This window comes from Crinia signifera, chromosome 5 (assembly GCF_055691185.1).
Source record: "Crinia signifera chromosome 5, ASM5569118v1, whole genome shotgun sequence".
NCBI classification, from domain to species: Eukaryota; Metazoa; Chordata; class Amphibia; order Anura; family Myobatrachidae; genus Crinia; species Crinia signifera.
Window position 1 is genome coordinate 48,545,881 of NC_139221.1, and position 17,718 is coordinate 48,563,598.

At 39.9% G+C, this 17,718-nt stretch overlaps 1 protein-coding gene across 11 annotated transcripts in view; it reads right to left on the reverse strand.

Annotated features, from left to right (window-relative positions):
• ASPH (aspartate beta-hydroxylase) overlaps window positions 1-17,718 on the reverse strand; it is a 190,117-nt gene that overhangs the window by 136,829 nt on the left and 35,570 nt on the right. For 2 of the 11 annotated variants that reach the window (XM_083187165.1, XM_083187162.1), the window contains one exon: window positions 10,801-11,854. The exons of 8 other annotated variants lie outside the window; for them this stretch is intronic. In XM_083187165.1, coding sequence (XP_083043291.1) covers window positions 11,616-11,854 — 239 coding nt within the window. In that variant the 3' untranslated portion in view covers window positions 10,801-11,615. Of the gene's footprint in view, window positions 1-10,800; window positions 11,855-17,718 lie in introns of those variants that run through there. One more of the 11 variants, XM_083187163.1, reaches the window with a different exon arrangement.

A 17,718-nucleotide genomic window follows, 5' to 3' on the forward strand; every position in this document is an offset into this window, starting at 1 on the left:
TCTGCACATTTACCAGTGATACACTGAGGATGCATCAGTACAGACCTGGCCAGCCTGTGTCTCTCCAGTTGTGACAATACACATCCCAGCATGCCTTGCCACATTTTTAGCATTGCCTATTGACAAAACAGTGGCAATGCATGCTGGGGACTATTACTTTAGTTGGAGAGGCACAAGTTAGCCAGGCCCATCAATAGCAGAAAAAAGATTAGCAGGTACAGTATTAACATCCCATTTAACTACCAGCCTCCGGGGCTTATGTAATGGCTGCAAGCAGTAGGCTGTGCATGAATTTCAGCAAGTCTGTCGGTATTTTTAAAGCAGCAATCATTTAAGTAACTGTTTTGCCTTGGAAATTATTGGCACTACCCTCAGAGTCATTACATAAGCTCTGTTGTCCATCAAAAACGTAAAAGCAGCACCACTTGTGGAATCAGTGTGAGGTTTAGAAAAACTGCAAAATGCAATGAACTTCAGGTTTCAGTAATAAGGTACATGGCAAGCAGCCGATGTATGAGAACACATGTCCTCGCATGCAGACGAAGGGGAGAGGAGAAGTCATGCGATGGTCACCGACCATCAAAGGCTTTCTCTCCCCTTCAGAAATTAAAGTCCGACTAAATTGACTTTTATTTCCACCATAGATTGCCAAAAAGGGGGAGGGCGCTGAAGTCACGTGAGGCCAGCTTCCCGCGCAAAGTACGGGGAACACCCAACGTTTTCATGTGGATACCCATAAACTGCTAGGTGTTCCCACTGCTCCGGACCACTGTCTGGTAATACCAGCAGATGAACGGCTTTCCCGGTGATGATGCAGGAGTGCGCAGCAGCACTCATCGCTGGGGCATACCCACTGGGTGGCTTTGAGCGGTAAGCCGCTCAAACTTGCTGTTTTGAGTCTTTCAGCTCAAAGTCGCCTAGTGTGTATGGGCCTTAAGAGAGATGTGGTGCTGTCTATAGAAATTCCCTATACTAAAGAGACACTAAAAAGTCACTGTTACCTCCGTTAAACTCAAGTTTTCATCAATGCCGGGCACATTCTACAATTACCTGGGCGATAATATTAATGGATGACCTAATTAATTGTACTGTGTATGTGCACTACTGATCCAGAAAATAATGATCAGTTGGCAGCACCGGGCAGCATATGCGCTGCAGTGGCCAACTAACCGACAGTTCCCTAGTTCCATCCCAGCAGAGGAACGGTTGGTAACTTGTCTCCTTCGCTGTGAAGGAACCCAGGTTTTGTGGCCATATACACACTGGGATATCACAGTGTATGCCCAGATCATCTGCTGGTTTACAGTCCATGAGTATGACGGGCCTTTTATCTAAAGCTGGTTTCACATTGCAAAAACCTGCTTTCAACTCGTTTTTGTAAACGTTTTTTGAAATGGGTCAAAAGCCAGGTAAACCCCTTTCATACTGCATGTTGTAAAGGTATATTGCAGTTTCAATACCATTTTTGTACCTTCAGATTCAACCTGTTTCACCCATAGAAAGCCATACATTGTCATTTTTAAAGTTTTTTCCTGCTTGTGGGCGGGGATAATGTGTGGTTATCATTTGTAGCAAATACCGTTTCTGAGCTGTTCAGACTGCAGGAAAACGGCTCAGAAACGTGTAGGATCCTGCTTTTAACAAGTTTCAAAATACCGGTATTTTGTAACCAGTAAATTGATTGTGGAGCTTTCATATTTCAGCTGGTACCGTTTTAAAGCCATATGCCCAGCATGAAGTTTTTAATTGAAACACACATTACATTACATTTATATATTAAAAAAAATGATCAAACCGAACATGCAAGGAATAACTCTCAAACCGCATGCAAAATACCTTCTGCCTTTATTTTGGTCTTGGCTAGGTCTCCTTTTACAACTGTATTTACAGAGTAGAGAAATATTAAATATAAATGGGCTTTATTCCATCCGGAAAGAACTGATCAATGGAATTCATGTCTGATCTGCATACGCCTGACTCAATGGTTTTAATAAAATTTTAAATAACCAGCCCACTGTGCAAATTTACGTGAAGGTGGTGGCTATCATCTAGTGCGCTCTATATACAAATATATCCATTCATCTTCTTCCTCCACTAACAGGGAGGTATCATAGCATGCAGCTTTCACATATAGTGAAAAGGTATATATATCTCAACATTTATACATTATGCATATGTTCCATTCCATTGCTGCCATATTTAAAAAGTTGCTCAGGTGAACGGTGCTTCTAATAAAAACTGCCAAAAATGATGATTACGTAAGCATGTACTCCTATAGATGACAAATAAATAAAATGCAGCATGCCAGGGTTTTTTAAAGGCCATCATGCCATAACAAAAAAAAATATATAATAATAAATAATAATAATAATAATAATAATAATAATATGGGGTATTATTGCGGTTTTTGCCTGATGTTTCATTTTGACCTATTCAATTAATACCCCATTTATTTAATGATAAACATACACTGTTTTTTTGCAGAAACACGTGCGCATGAAAAAATTGGGCCAGAGAGGGATGGTTATTGGGGAAGAAACAAGAGAAAAAAATAAATAAAAAAAAAAAATCACTGAGGACGGCTGGCAGTGGGAACTATTAGATATCACGATGGGAATCAACCAATTGAATACCCCAACATCTATTCTACTTGTGACTTTCAAAAATAGGAAGGAAACATTTTAGGGAACTTTCTGAAGATATAAAACCTTTTTGTGTTCTACTTGGGCATTTATAAAATGTCAAAAATGTTAACAAATATTAGCCCTACTGAACATGATCAACATCTACTTTATAGTATGCCAGCCGGCCCAATGTTTGACTGGGACTTTATGCCTACTGCAGCAAAACATGCAGGGATTAGGAACACACTGAAACCTGTTGAGCATGTTATTTAAGGTCACACAACAAGTCTGGACAATTCATAACCAGAGCAGAAGGAAAAAAGTACCTGAGGACTTGGCAACAGTCTCCGCTGATGGCGTAAACCCTAATGGTTATAGAATAAATGCAGGATTTCATTTAAATTGGAAGAGCCAATACAAAGAAACAAACAAACAAACCAAAAACCCAACACCTGGACACTCTAAATTGAGCTTCTAGGCGACACTCTAAATTGAGCTTCTAGGCTTTTAAGTTCAACATATTTAATAGAACATTTACTAAACAAGATGTGCCTGTAATGCATGCTGGCCTTCTGGTTTCAGAGCTTTCACTTAAGAGAAACTGCCTGCTTATGCTGCCTTTAGGCCACTGGTCCCCAAACTCAGACTTAGAAAATGCCCTGAAATCACCCAGTGTGTAGGACACAAAACAGTACAGGGATATAAAACGTATCTATAGATGTTTTCGTCAAAGCGATTAAGGGCAGGATGCACAAACGCAAAAATGTGGTAAACGAGGTTTTTAACGCATTTCCATATTCTCTAACCCCCCTCTGCTGCAGGGTCAGTGCTGAGGAGGGAATCGCCAGCAAAATCTGGTGATTACCTGTAGAAGCCTATTGGCTTCTTACCGCAGCGCTGTGTCATGGATCATCACGGATCCCTCCCAGCATGCCAGGCGCAGAGGGACTCCGGGTCTCAGACCCGGAAGTCCATCGCCGAAGCAGCATCCCGCCGTAAGTCCATTGTGCGGAAGGAAGCATCATACACTTTTTAAAATTTTCAATACAACTATATTAGACCTAGATGTGAGGCAAAACAGATATAAGGAAAAAAATAAAATAAAAATGTACAGAACAGTGGCTCTCAACTCCAGCCCTTACCACCATCAAGTCATGTTTTTTGGAGGACTTTAATTATGCACAGGTGATTTGATCCATTTGTCGTGTCAGTAATTATCCAACCTGCTCCCACAGAAATCCTCACAACACAACCTCATTGTGAAACCAGAGGGCGGAGATTAACAGCCGCCGGTGCTGAAGTAGAATCAACTTAGTTTGACCATCCAGAACTTGGGCAGATAAAATAATCGTATCCAATCAAGCAATTTATTGCACACCATCCAAATCTCCAGCACGTGTAAAGAGGTCTGTAAACTGGGTAATGTACAGTAACAGGTTATACCTGAATCCTCTTCTGTATGGACCAACACCTCACTTTATAGCGAAGGTGACACATGATCCTGAAAACCAGCCCAAACCAGGATTGCTCATTGTATAAGTGACAAATGACAAAATGTTGGCATTATCACAATCCATGTCAATACAGAATACGGCAAAAGTAATGCTTTCTGAAACATGTATTCAAGCCTGATGAGCCCCGTACTGAGCAAGCTACCCAAGAACAGATCACTGTACATATGTGATGCGCCTGTTATATGTGCTGAGCAAGCTGATTGGAGCAGTGTTTTGCCTATGCGATCTGAGCAGGATAGACAGCACATGCACTGCCTATCTCTGCGGGAGAGGGCGACGCATGGTCCATCGATATTGGGACTAACAAATGAAACTATCGTGGTTCATTTCCAAACAGATCGCTTAGAAGTGAGGCTTAAAATTGCCCCATGTATATGCCCCTTTAGCAAACATTGGCTAATGTGTTTAAATGGATGTGCCAAAATGTTTGCACATCACCTCTTTGGAAGAGAGAACACCTTAGAGCTACAGGCTGTATCAGTAATCCAGATTGCATAGAGCAGATTTGCACCAATATGGTCATTACTCAAAGATAAAATAAATACTACAATAAGAAAAAAAATAAATAAAAAAAAATGAAAAAATAACAAATATCACATACATGAGGAAGAAAATATGAAAGTCATGCGTGAAAAATAATACATGCGTTTGAGGTACAATTTATTATTCAGGGAATTATATTAAAGTACCTCTTTTTTTTCGAGCAGTCTGGCATTTGCTGCATGAAAAATTTAGTGTTCATTTATTCGACTCCACGATATAGGTCAGCAATACATTGAAGGGGACAGATTGAAGATATTACACATGTAAAAATGACCAATGCAAATGACAAGGATCCAAAGTCATTAAAAACACAGAACAGTGTGGAGGTGGAAGTGGGTGGAAAAAAAAAGTAAATATTTAAAATACGTAAATAATTAGCAAAATAATATTTGCATTAACATTTATGATCAGGTAGAATTCCTGAAGCAAGACATCACCTGTGTGAATTATTTGCAAATACTTCCCAGTTCTACAAAAAGGTAGGAATTTATTTGCTTACAAGTTCGAAAATATTGAAGGATGTCACAGAACTCCAGGGTTTTTTTCCAGGTGCTCCCAAAAAAATAAAAAATAAAAGTTGCACATGCTGGACAGACAATTTAGGCATTAGGATGGGAGTTAATGTACAAGACACAGGTTTTCATCTAGAAAAGTAAGAGACACTCGAGTGCAATGCCATCAGTAGACAATGGGTATATGCAATGCAGTTTTAGGCAAGCTATGATGGCTAATGCGCAGTGCCGATTGCTCGTCGTCATAGCCCGCCCTCAGTATTCAACCCACCCCTCCTCACTCGTCATTTCACCTTGGCATTTCTACAAAGAGGTGGAAACGGCAAGTGCAGCGGTAAAAATGGTGAGGTTTGCGGCTATATGCAGCGGGCTTGCTGCACTAGCCGAGAACCTCGCCGTTATTGGGAATCGTTGCCATCATCTGACATTTTCTGAGGATGGCTTTTTTTCGGTGATCCAGAAACAAGGAGAGGCGAGGATTCTTGGTGAATGTAGACATGTTAAATAATTTGAAAGAGGTGATTGATAATTGCTTAGGTATTTCTAAGCAAACAGATTTTATTTAAATATAAATAAATACATATGTAAGCACTGTAATACAGTAATAAAGTAGGTTGCTTAATTCGGTGAGAAAAATTAGGGTAAGGGGACTGGGACAAATTTACCTATGCACTAAAACCCACCGAACATAATTTTTCAAATATGTGTCGTTGATAGAATATCCACAGTAATAAAAAGTATTGTGCCTCGGCACAGAGATAGAACGTGTGGAGGTGCTCCCCCGAGAGTAAGATATAGTCAGAGTAAAGAAAGAGAAAGTACTCTCTTTGTTTGGGGGCACGCTTTAGTTAATTAAAACTTAACGTTTAATTGTATTTTCATAAAAAAAGATGACTTAAATATAGCACAGGACATACATGACACACAAAACATATATACATAAAAATTATATATAAAAATATATATATATATTCCTTATTCAGAAAAATCCCCGCCTGATATAAATAGTGTCTTACTGCCTTCTCAGGGTGTGACTTAGAATATCGGTCACGTTCCCTGATCAATTATTTTCTATAGGGCAGAATTATTGTGTTGGACGGTAGAAGTAAGAAAATTACTAGAGGACACCTCTATATGATGGGTGAGTTGGCGAATATATTCTGTAGTTTGTCACTGTCCTATTTCAATCTATGACATTTGCAAACAAATACAGAGTACCCCTGTTATGCTTAGAATTTACAGTTACTGTTTTCTCTGATTTATGCTACACTACCCAAAGGTCTTAGGGTTGTGTTGCGTGATTTCTTGTATTAAAGCAAGCTGGTTTTAGTATTATACCAAAGAGTCCCTAAAAGATACAGTGATAATGAAGGTTAAAGTAAGATGGAAACTTGAAATATAGAAATAGTTTTTTTTTAAAGAAAGATGTGTAAGTATATCCCTGCAGTGTGTTTGTTAACACGGCAACTGCTGCTGATTGTCGTTAATGGATTGATTATATCAATCCCCACAATTGAGCGGGTTGGATCCGTGTGACAGTAGCAGATATGGATATTAAACAGTGGGTTACTCCTATTTACGTTAGAGAAGGAACCTCCCTGGTTGGCTGCCACCCTTGCAGGGAGATGTCGCTTCAATCATAAAAGGGTATCCCCGGAAAAGTGATAATGAGACACAGATTAGATTGGAAACACCTATAGATTCCTCATCATGCTGCTGTCTCCCATGTGCCGTTTTTGCATTGATGGGCGATGAGCGATGTGTCTCGTCTCAGGTGAACCAGAAAGATAGAGTTAATTTAGACAGGACAGTGCCATAAAATTTTTTTTAAATGAAACAATATGGTATAATAATTTTTCTAATGAGAAAACAGGGACATAATATGCTTTGCAACTAATTTTCTAATGAAAAAGAAGGAGACACCATATCACTGTTGAACCATTAATGCAATCTGTAATCCATTGATTTGTAATTTACAATAGAATATGTATCTGGATCATAACAAGTGAAAAAAAAATATATATATAAATATATATATATATATATATATATATATATATATATATATATATATATATATATATATATATATATATATATATATATATATATATATATATATATATATATATATTTCGGTCCCCACTAGGGGGGTCTTACCACCTCCTGGTAGGATGAGTAGGTGCTATCAGGTATTCTTAGTGTGGTAACAAATGCTGAGAATTAGCGCTCCCTCAGGGGTCTCTGGATTCAGATGAGATTGGTATCTCTCATCTGATTAGTAGGTAAAGAGTGGACAAACGGCCGTTTCGCGGTACTCCCGCTTCCTCAGTGTCCAGGACACTGAGGAAGCGGGAGTACCGCGAAACGGCCGTTTGTCCACTCTTTACCTACTAATCAGATGAGAGATACCAATCTCATCTGAATCCAGAGACCCCTGAGGGAGCGCTAATTCTCAGCATTTGTTACCACACTAAGAATACCTGATAGCACCTACTCATCCTACCAGGAGGTGGTAAGACCCCCCTAGTGGGGACCGAAATATATATATATATATATATATATATTTTTTTTTTTTTCACTTGTTATGATCCAGATACATATTCTATTGTAAATTACAAATCAATGGATTACAGATTGCATTAATGGTTCAACAGTGATATGGTGTCTCCTTTTTCATTAGAAAATTAGTTGCAAAGCATATTATGTCCCTGTTTTCTCATTCGAAAAATTATTATACCATATTGTTTCATTTAAAAAAAATTTTATGGCACTGTCCTGTCTAAATTAACTCTATCTTTCTGGTTCACCTGAGACGAGACACATCGCTCATCGCCCATCAATGCAAAAACGGCACATGGGAGACAGCAGCATGATGAGGAATCTATAGGTGTTTCCAATCTAATCTGTGTCTCATTATCACTTTTCCGGGGATACCCTTTTATGATTGAAGCGACATCTCCCTGCAAGGGTGGCAGCCAACCAGGGAGGTTCCTTCTCTAACGTAAATAGGAGTAACCCACTGTTTAATATCCATATCTGCTACTGTCACACGGATCCAACCCGCTCAATTGTGGGGATTGATATAATCAATCCATTAACGACAATCAGCAGCAGTTGCCGTGTTAACAAACACACTGCAGGGATATACTTACACATCTTTCTTTTAAAAAAAACTATTTCTATATTTCAAGTTTCCATCTTACTTTAACCTTCATTATCACTATCTTTTAGGGACTCTTTGGTATAATACTAAAACCAGCTTGCTTTAATACAAGAAATCACGCAACACAACCCTAAGACCTTTGGGTAGTGTAGCATAAATCAGAGAAAACAGTAACTGTAAATTCTAAGCATAACAGGGGTACTCTGTATTTGTTTGCAAATGTCATAGATTGAAATAGGACAGTGACAAACTACAGAATATATTCGCCAACTCACCCATCATATAGAGGTGTCCTCTAGTAATTTTCTTACTTCTACCGTCCAACACAATAATTCTGCCCTATAGAAAATAATTGATCAGGGAACGTGACCGATATTCTAAGTCACACCCTGAGAAGGCAGTAAGACACTATTTATATCAGGCGGGGATTTTTCTGAATAAGGAATATATATATATATATTTTTATATATAATTTTTATGTATATATGTTTTGTGTGTCATGTATGTCCTGTGCTATATTTAAGTCATCTTTTTTTATGAAAATACAATTAAACGTTAAGTTTTAATTAACTAAAGCGTGCCCCCAAACAAAGAGAGTACTTTCTCTTTCTTTACTCTGCTTAATTCGGTGTTCAACTTACAAATAAATAGCTTAGCCTTGTATTTTTTTGGATATATTTTTCCATTTTGGTAGAAAAAAAAAAAGGTACTCTTTACCTAGAACGGCGCCCGCGATCAGAATCGCGGGCGTCGGGGGTAAAAAATCGCGGTAATCGCGGGCATCGCGGGTAAATCGCGGGTACATCAAAATCGGGTACCCGCGATTACCGCGATTTTCCCATAGGGAACAATGTTAAAAAGCCTGATTGACCGCGATTTTACTGTAAAATGCCTCAATGCCCGCGATTTTCCCATAGGAATCAATGTTAAATGGGCTACAGAGCCCAAATAGCCCCAATTAACCCTTAAATGTCCCCCCAATTTTTGTACGCCACCCCACGATCCACGCCAACCCGAAGCGTGGCGAGCGCAGCGAGCCCGCGAGGGGCGGCGGTACGCGTCCTCCGACCTTTTCATGCCCTACTATCCACGTCGGCGTGGAGTTGAGAATAGAATAGTGTGGCGAGCGCAGCGAGCCACCGAGCCCGAAGCGTGGCGAGCGCAGCGAGGGGACGCGGATACCTTCACAGGTAAACGCGTCCCTTCGCGGGCTTCACAGGTGTCCGCGTCGCCACGGACACCTGTGAAGTCCGCGAGGGGACGCGTATAACTGTGAAGGTATCCGCGTCCCCTCGCGGGGCTCGCTGCGCTCGCCACGCTTCGGGCTCGGTGGCTCGCTGCGCTCGCCACACTATTCTATTCTCAACTCCACGCCGACGTGGATAGTAGGGCATGAAAAGGTCGGAGGACGCGTACCGCCGCCCCTCGCGGGCTCGCTGCGCTCGCCACGCTTCGGGTTGGCGTGGATCGTGGGGTGGCGTACAAAAATTGGGGGGACATTTAAGGGTTAATTGGGGCTATTTGGGCTCTGTAGCCCATTTAACATTGATTCCTATGGGAAAATCGCGGGCATTGAGGCATTGAATGCAAAATCGCGGTCAATTAGGCTTTTTAACATTGTTCCCTATGGGAAAATCGCGGTGATCGCGGGCATCGCGTCGCGGCCGTTTATGTGCTGCCCGCGATGTCGCGATCACCGCGATGGGCGCCGTTCTAGGTAAAGAGTACCAAAAAAAAACACACAAAATTTTAAAATAGAGTTGTTGTTTCCCAACTGTGCAAAATGTAAGGGGGATAACGTGTCAGAATGCATAGGAAATAAAATGTGGTGGTTTTCATTCTTACAGCGCTCATAAATTTTGTGCAAAGCAGCAATCTCATACAAAAAGATTTTTTTAGCAGTCATTTTTCTTAGCTATCCTACTGTAGATTTCTGTGCCTGGCAGCCATAACTTTTTCCCTCCAGATAGATTTTGAAAGGAGATAACTCCACTTACACAGCTTTCAATATGTAATGTAGTGGCAGAGGGGGAAGGAGGAGTGGCAAATTATAATAATATATAAAACAGACACAAGAGACTATGCCTGGCTACCAGTTGCAAGTAGGTTTCTACACAGAGCTGGACTGTCAACATGTCATTGGAGGACACAATGGAGATTGGGTGGGGGATGTCACAGTGCAAAACAGAGCACAGTGGATCATTCCAAAGCCTCTGATTACTCAACATGTAGTTGCCATTGGAGCCCATAACAATTTATAGAATAATTAACTTTATAGCCTAGCCTATTATAATGATTTAGGACTGGACCCTCTTACATGATTACTGCTTAAAAAAATTCTAATACTCAATCTATAAAACCTACACGATAGATTTTAAGACATAAATTTTTCAAAGAACAAGAAGGTACGGTAGAAACCAACACATTTTCTACTCACAGCATATTTGGAAATATTTTATTCGCATCAAAAAAAACAAAAAAAAGGGTCTGTTTTTGTGTTTTATTTACAAACAAACTCATGAATAAAATGTTAGTTGAACGTAGAGCACAGAACAGATGAAAGAAGAACAGTTTTAATACAGTTTAGAGAAATCCCAACCCGCATTTTCAAAGCAGTGTTAAGACATATCCAATTTAGCAGCTAATCAAGCGACTGACTGCCATGCCATTATTTGCTACAGCCAAGGATAGGGCAAGCTTACATCTTTGTTCCAATCAGAGTGACTATTGGGAACAAAGACCAGCAAGCACTGCAGTTATGCACTGCAACTTTCAGGCATAACGGTCCTATTCCATTCTAATGATGGTAAAAGTGATGAATATGGAAAAGCATTGGTTGGGCAAGTTTTTTTTTAGAGTCGTTAGGACTATGGAAACCATGGAATGTTGCAGGATGGCTGGAAGCAGTTGGCATCTATTAGTGCCAAATGATATAATGCCATGGTAATTGGTCTCCTAAACCATGGAAGGGTAATTGTGCCAAGCTTAGGGAACACAAAATAAAATTGGATGCAAAATAATACACAAGACCTGGAATGCAAATGTCTTCACTGGGAATTTAGACCAAGCCATACTAGCACTCATTCTACTGTGTGCAATTTCTGCCAAATAACCCTTTCAGCTATTTGGGTAGTTCATGGCTCCGATGTTCCAGGCTGTCCACTACGAAATGGGAGATCCCGTATCTTGTGGCTTTACTTATAAGAAAAAACAAAACCACAGAAAGAAATTAGTGTTTGGTCTCTGAACAGAGAAGTTATTGGTTCTGCAAATCCAGAATGACACAGGTCTTTTTTCCCTGAACCCCTTCATTCTGTGACGTACCATCATCATCTGTGGTATCGGGATCTTCTTCTTCTACCATTTCAAAAGGAGTCATTACATCATAAAGAAATGAGAGAAAGCCATAAAACCAATCCGAGCTTTCCTCAGCTAAAATATTAAGGACTTCCTCTAGAGAATCAATATTCATACTACTGCCATCTTTGGTGAGGCCTACACAAGAATAAGAGGGAAGAAAAAGAGGAGAGAGAGGAGCAGTTAGGCAGACACAGTGGACATGGAGAGTTGGGTTAGGCAAGAGGCTTCATCCGATAATTTTTCCATGAGGACAATGAAGATGTGGAAACTAAAATAATGGTTGAATGAAGAAATGGGATGAAAAGGAGAGATAAATCATGCAGCTATTGAACATACAACCAGGAAGGCACCTTGGTATAGGAAGAAGCCACATTCTAATAAAAAGCCTATGAGGTGGTTAAGAAACGGACTGGCCATTCATGCATGCCTAACTATGCATTATTAAGGTAACCGTATGGTTGCTTGCTAATTTCAAGAAAACAAGATAAATTTATTTAAAAAAAAAAAAAAAAAATCTAAAAATATCCTGCTACTTTTCGTTAGTAAACATCATTGGGTCCAAATGGCTTTAACTAAATTTATTTTGAGACCCAGAAGTTCGTTTAAAATTATTTTCCTAAGAGTAGCAAAATAACAGACCCTTCTCCACTGCCAATATGAGGAAACCCCTAGCAGAATATCTGAAATTCTTAAATCCCCCCCCCTGGCAACCAGATCCTGTGAGGGGTGTGGACTGCTGAGAGTGTCTCAGCTCCTGCCTATGTCTAAAGAGGCCACATAGCTGCTGATAATAGTGCGTTATTATATGTAGTAGGCATTTCAGTGTGTGGCATATTTGTGTAAGGAGCTTTACGATGTTTGGTATAAATGTGTAATGGACATTACAGCGTGCGCAAGTTTTTGGTATCTACTAGAAATCTGCTAGTTGGTTGAAAATATAACATAACATCTGACAGTAATGTGTTGTAGGGTCTCACTCTCTCGCTACTGTAGGTCTTTTTCCTGGCCGAATTCAATGCTGTCTTACACATCATGGCTTTGCTTAAATTAGATATAGCAGTGTCCTCACTCAAATAATGAACACAAATGCTGATATACATTCTGCTAATGCGGGCATCGAAGTGCCCTCCATACAACTAGCCTCTATGCAGCCGGCACGTGCCGAAGGGGGATAATCAAGTAAACAAAGACATTCAAAATCATAATCTAAGCTTATGCACTTTAACAAGACTATTCTGCTGGTTTATTGCTTGTTAGATTTAATGGAGGGCCATTTATGCTATCTGTCCATTTGTCCCACATTATAGTCAAATCAGAAGACTCATAAAGCTAAGCTGCTCGCTAACTTGGATAACGTCATGGAAAACAAGTATGAGGACATAGAACAAGAGTTGTGCAAATACATAAAACCCAAGACTGTATTTGGATTGTAAAATTGCATAAATATGACTTTATGGCTTAGCCAAGGCATTGACCTACTGGCAGTAATGATTTACATGGACAGGTATCAATGCCTGCAATGAAATAACGAAGTGTACTATATTCAATTTAGGAAATGTTGCTGGTTCCGAATTTAATTATCTCAAATGACATTTAATATACCGCATTTTCTTTGACTTATTAAAACACCCAAACGTAAACAGCGTTTATTTGCAGAGCTGTAACAGTTGTAAGAGAAATGTTGGAGAGATGACAGATCAGGGCCTGGCAATATATAAAGTAAACAGCAGGGGCTGAGAACACATCCTCCTTAGTACAAATACTGGGCAGAGGAATTGTTTGACTAGGAACTTACAGGAGCCGTCAGGCTTCTTAATGTACGTAGACAGAGGTCATATTCACAGAGACATTTTCTGCATGGGTTTTGCTATATTGGTTATAGTATAAAAGGGTCAACAATGTCTATGTCAAAAAGGACAGCAAGCACAAGGTCAACAGACAAAAGGTCAACATGGAAACAGTGACATGAGTTTTTCATGATTTTTGTTGGTTCTCATTTTTAGATCTCTTCACAAGAATTCAAAAAATGAGGTTACGGCTTAACTCGTCATCCTTCTGGCTGAAGTTCTCGATCAGAGTCCACATGGATTGTGAAGTATGGAAAAGTCCAGAACCCCCCCCCCCAAAAAATAATAATCTTTTCTATCGACCATTGCCATGTAGACCTGTTAAACATTCCTGTAGAACATATGGTGTCGACCTGTTGGCCGAATAATGGACATTTTCCCTCCTCAACTACTCCCTCTGTAACGGCAATTTCTACTAAATTATGAAAAGATCAAAAACAATAAAGAAAAAATTACTACATGAATGTGGGCAATAAACACCCCCCTCATCCACTTTCCTAGAAACATGAAAGCTATTAAAGTATTTATGTAGCACAAGTGCAGTACCTAGGATGTAGTTGACCACACAGGCAGGGACATGCTGACCATTGCAGACTATTACACCGACACATACATAAAAGCCATAGGGTGGTACTCAATGTGCCGCCGCTATTTCTTTAGCGACAGCATTGATGCAGGATCACGGCAGAAAGGGCCCGACTTTAGAAGCCGTCGGGCCCGTTCTGCCAGTAACGGCCGTGGATTGTGGCGAGCCTGGCCACAGATCACCAATCCACAGCAGTTTTTGCAGCCACACCCCCCTTTGCTCCGACCGGCAGGCGGGACATTGAATCCCACCTGTCACTCAGCTGTCGGGTTGACCGCAAACGGGCCAGGATCACAGCTGTCGGCAGGGATCGACAGCCGTGATCCTAGATTGAATACCCCCATAGACTGTTAAAATATTTTAATTAATAATAAAGTCTTAAAAAAACGCCCATTAAAAAAACAATTAAAACCCAAAATAAAAACGTGTACTTTGTGGATATGAATGAATGGAAAGGGGTCAATACATGCAATCCATTGGACTGACTAGGTCATCGGAAAACTACTCTGACCGGCTGTTCATGTATTGGCCCCTCCAGGAAAATGAAGGTAACTCAATTGCATCACTGATCAGAAATGACCCTGCCTTGTGGATTTTAACAACTCCTTTCAAGAAACGAGAAAAAGAAAAAACTTTTAGGGGATTATTCATTTTAATCAAAAAACACTTTAACCACAAGGGAGTAGAGGAACATTTGTAACTTTACACTATCACCCTGGCAATTAAAAAAAAAAAATGTGAAGATAAAAGGAATATGTGCATATACAGTATGTAATCTAACTAGGAGGCACTGCCTTTTATGTATGGCCATCTCTTATGTACACCACATGCATATACTGTACATGGGACATACCCACATATCCCTTACTAAGGGAGCTGCATGTGCACAACAAGGGTCATTTTGTGGAGTTGGCATTATGTCCAATGCTAAATCAGGCCCTGTGTGGCATTTGGTCAGATGGGTCATATAGCATCAGAATGTTTGGCAATCTTACGCTCTGACTAGAACAGACACTTAGACAGCTACTGTAGCTTGATATAATAGTAAGACATCTGTACAACAGAATAATGACCAAGTGATCAAGTTAAAGTTACGGTATATTAGAGCTACAATGTGTAGGTCTACAGTCAAATGGCAGGCCACTATTGGTCAAGAGGGTCAAAAGATAGACAGCCATAAGGTCAACATGGTCAAAAGGTCAACATGTTTTTCATGTTTATTTGGAAAATGTCAATCTAGGTCAGCACGGACACTGTATAAGTATACCGCTGTGCTCGCTGTTCTTCGGGCACACGGTTACAGTCTCACTCAATGTCCACGTGGATGGTAAAATAAAAACAGGTCTTTTATTTCTTTAAAATAATCATGAAAAAAAAACCTCATGTTGACCTTTTGACCCTCTCGACCAAGTGTGGCGGGTCTTTTGACTGCATACAAAATAGGTCAATCTATAAAAAAAATACAAGTGTAACTCAATAGGTTCTATTAATGAGCCCGATTTCTGCACCACGACCAATAATCAGAACCGCAAGCCCAGCTACCGGCTCAGTTCCTCCCTTAAAACAATGAGTTTATCTCTAGGATAAGGAGAATTACACCTTAAATAAATGGAGATACATTAAAAAAGAAAAAAGAAGAAGACTATATATGTAATTAAGCATCTTGTACATCAGTGGTTCTCAAGTAACCTCAATAGGTCTTGTTTTCTGGATTCCTTTAATCATATAAAAGATGGTTTTACCTATTTTGCTGTGAATTTAATGATATTACTTGTCTCCGCAGAAAGAAATAATACAGTAAAACAAGACTTGTTAAGGGTACTCGAGGGTGGAATGGGGAATAACTGGTGTACTGTATATCAGGGCATGTTAAAGTCTTACAAATATAGTTTTGAACACTAAAAAAACTTCATATTCCAGCTGGTGGTATGTGCATTGGCATTTTCTGGGGAAATCCATGGTCTGACAGATCGAATAATTGTTCCTAACCATCAAAATATTCTTAAAATTGCCAATTTAAGCCACAAATCGCAGCATTTCGCTTCCATAGGACACGCAATTTTTGGCAGATGCTTATGCACACATCTAATGTGGTCATTGATTGGTCAAATTTGTGTGTGTCTGCAAACATCCTGAACAATACCAGTCTGGAGAACCATTCATCTTGGACCCACAAATGCTTACATTTTGGACCAATTTTATCTAAAATCCCCACATTTCGGTCTAGGTCTTCTTTTTCTTAAGGTAAATAATACTGATATATTAAAACTATGACAATATGGTAGAAAGTACATGAATAGTGCAATAAATAAGCATTGGTATTGTGATGTATACATGCCAGTACACCTACATCAGAGAGCACTTCTTCTGGACAGGTGTCCAACAATAAAAATAGACTTTACCAGACTATGGGGCAGATGTATTCAGCCTGGTGAAGAGATAAACTGGAGATAAAGTGGAAGGAGATAACGCACCAGCCAATCAGATCCCAACTGTCATTTTTCAAACACAGCTGATTGGCTGGTGCGTTCTCTTCCATGTTATCTCCACTTTCTCTCTTCTCCAGGCTTAATACATCCGCCCCAAAAGCTGCTAATGAAGGCATGAAAATATTCCAACTTCCTTCAGCAACATACATTTACAGATGAAAATATTTAAGTATTAATGGGAACATCAAATGAAAACAAAAAGTATATTAACACGAAGTGTGGATCACGGGTTCAGCCATAATAAGGTCGACAGTGTCCAAGTCTGTCCGAAAAGGTCGACACGCACAGAGTCGAGATGGGAATTAAAGTAGACACAAGGAAAAAGGCCAACACTTAGGTTTCACTTTCTTGTGTCTCAATGTCGACACCCTGGCAAGTGGACCACAAATTAGATTATTGCTTCGCTCGCCTCGCCACGCCTCTGCGATCATAGCCCATGTGGGTGATAAAATGTTGAAAAGCAAAAAAAATTAAAATAAATTTGTTGACCACTGCCCTGTCGACATTGTGCATTAGAATGTGTTAATGTACTGTAAAAGGCTCTTAATGCTTCGTTTCAATACAGTTTTAATATACCTGCATTTATTTCTTTTTAGTAATAACATTTTTAATAAAATATTAATTTTTAGTTAACGTTACAAAAAAAAAATTGCTCACAGGAAAAGCAAAAATATCTTGGTTTATAATGTAAAGTGAAAAAGGGGATTTTTGTAAGAACTTATCGTTCGAATCCCTTTCCCTGATTCCATCCTGGTGGACACAGCTCAACCATGGGATGTAGGAGGGTCCAAAGGAGCCAGGCACCTATGCTAAAGCTTTGCGAGGCAGGCTCCTCCCTACTGCATCCCAGCATTCCCCAGTTGGTGTTAGGTGCCCACCGGAGTGGGTGCTATGCTGAAGGGCTGCTGCAGCAGCAGTCATGTGATAGAGTAGCTAGAGTGTTTGTTTTTTTATTAATAATACTACTTAGTGCAGGCACAGTGTAAGGCTTCCAGGGGAAGTTTCCTCACAATGACAGTGCAGCAGGGGCTGACAGAAGCTCGTCCTGTCAGCTCCCTGTGTGCTGAGAGACGCTGT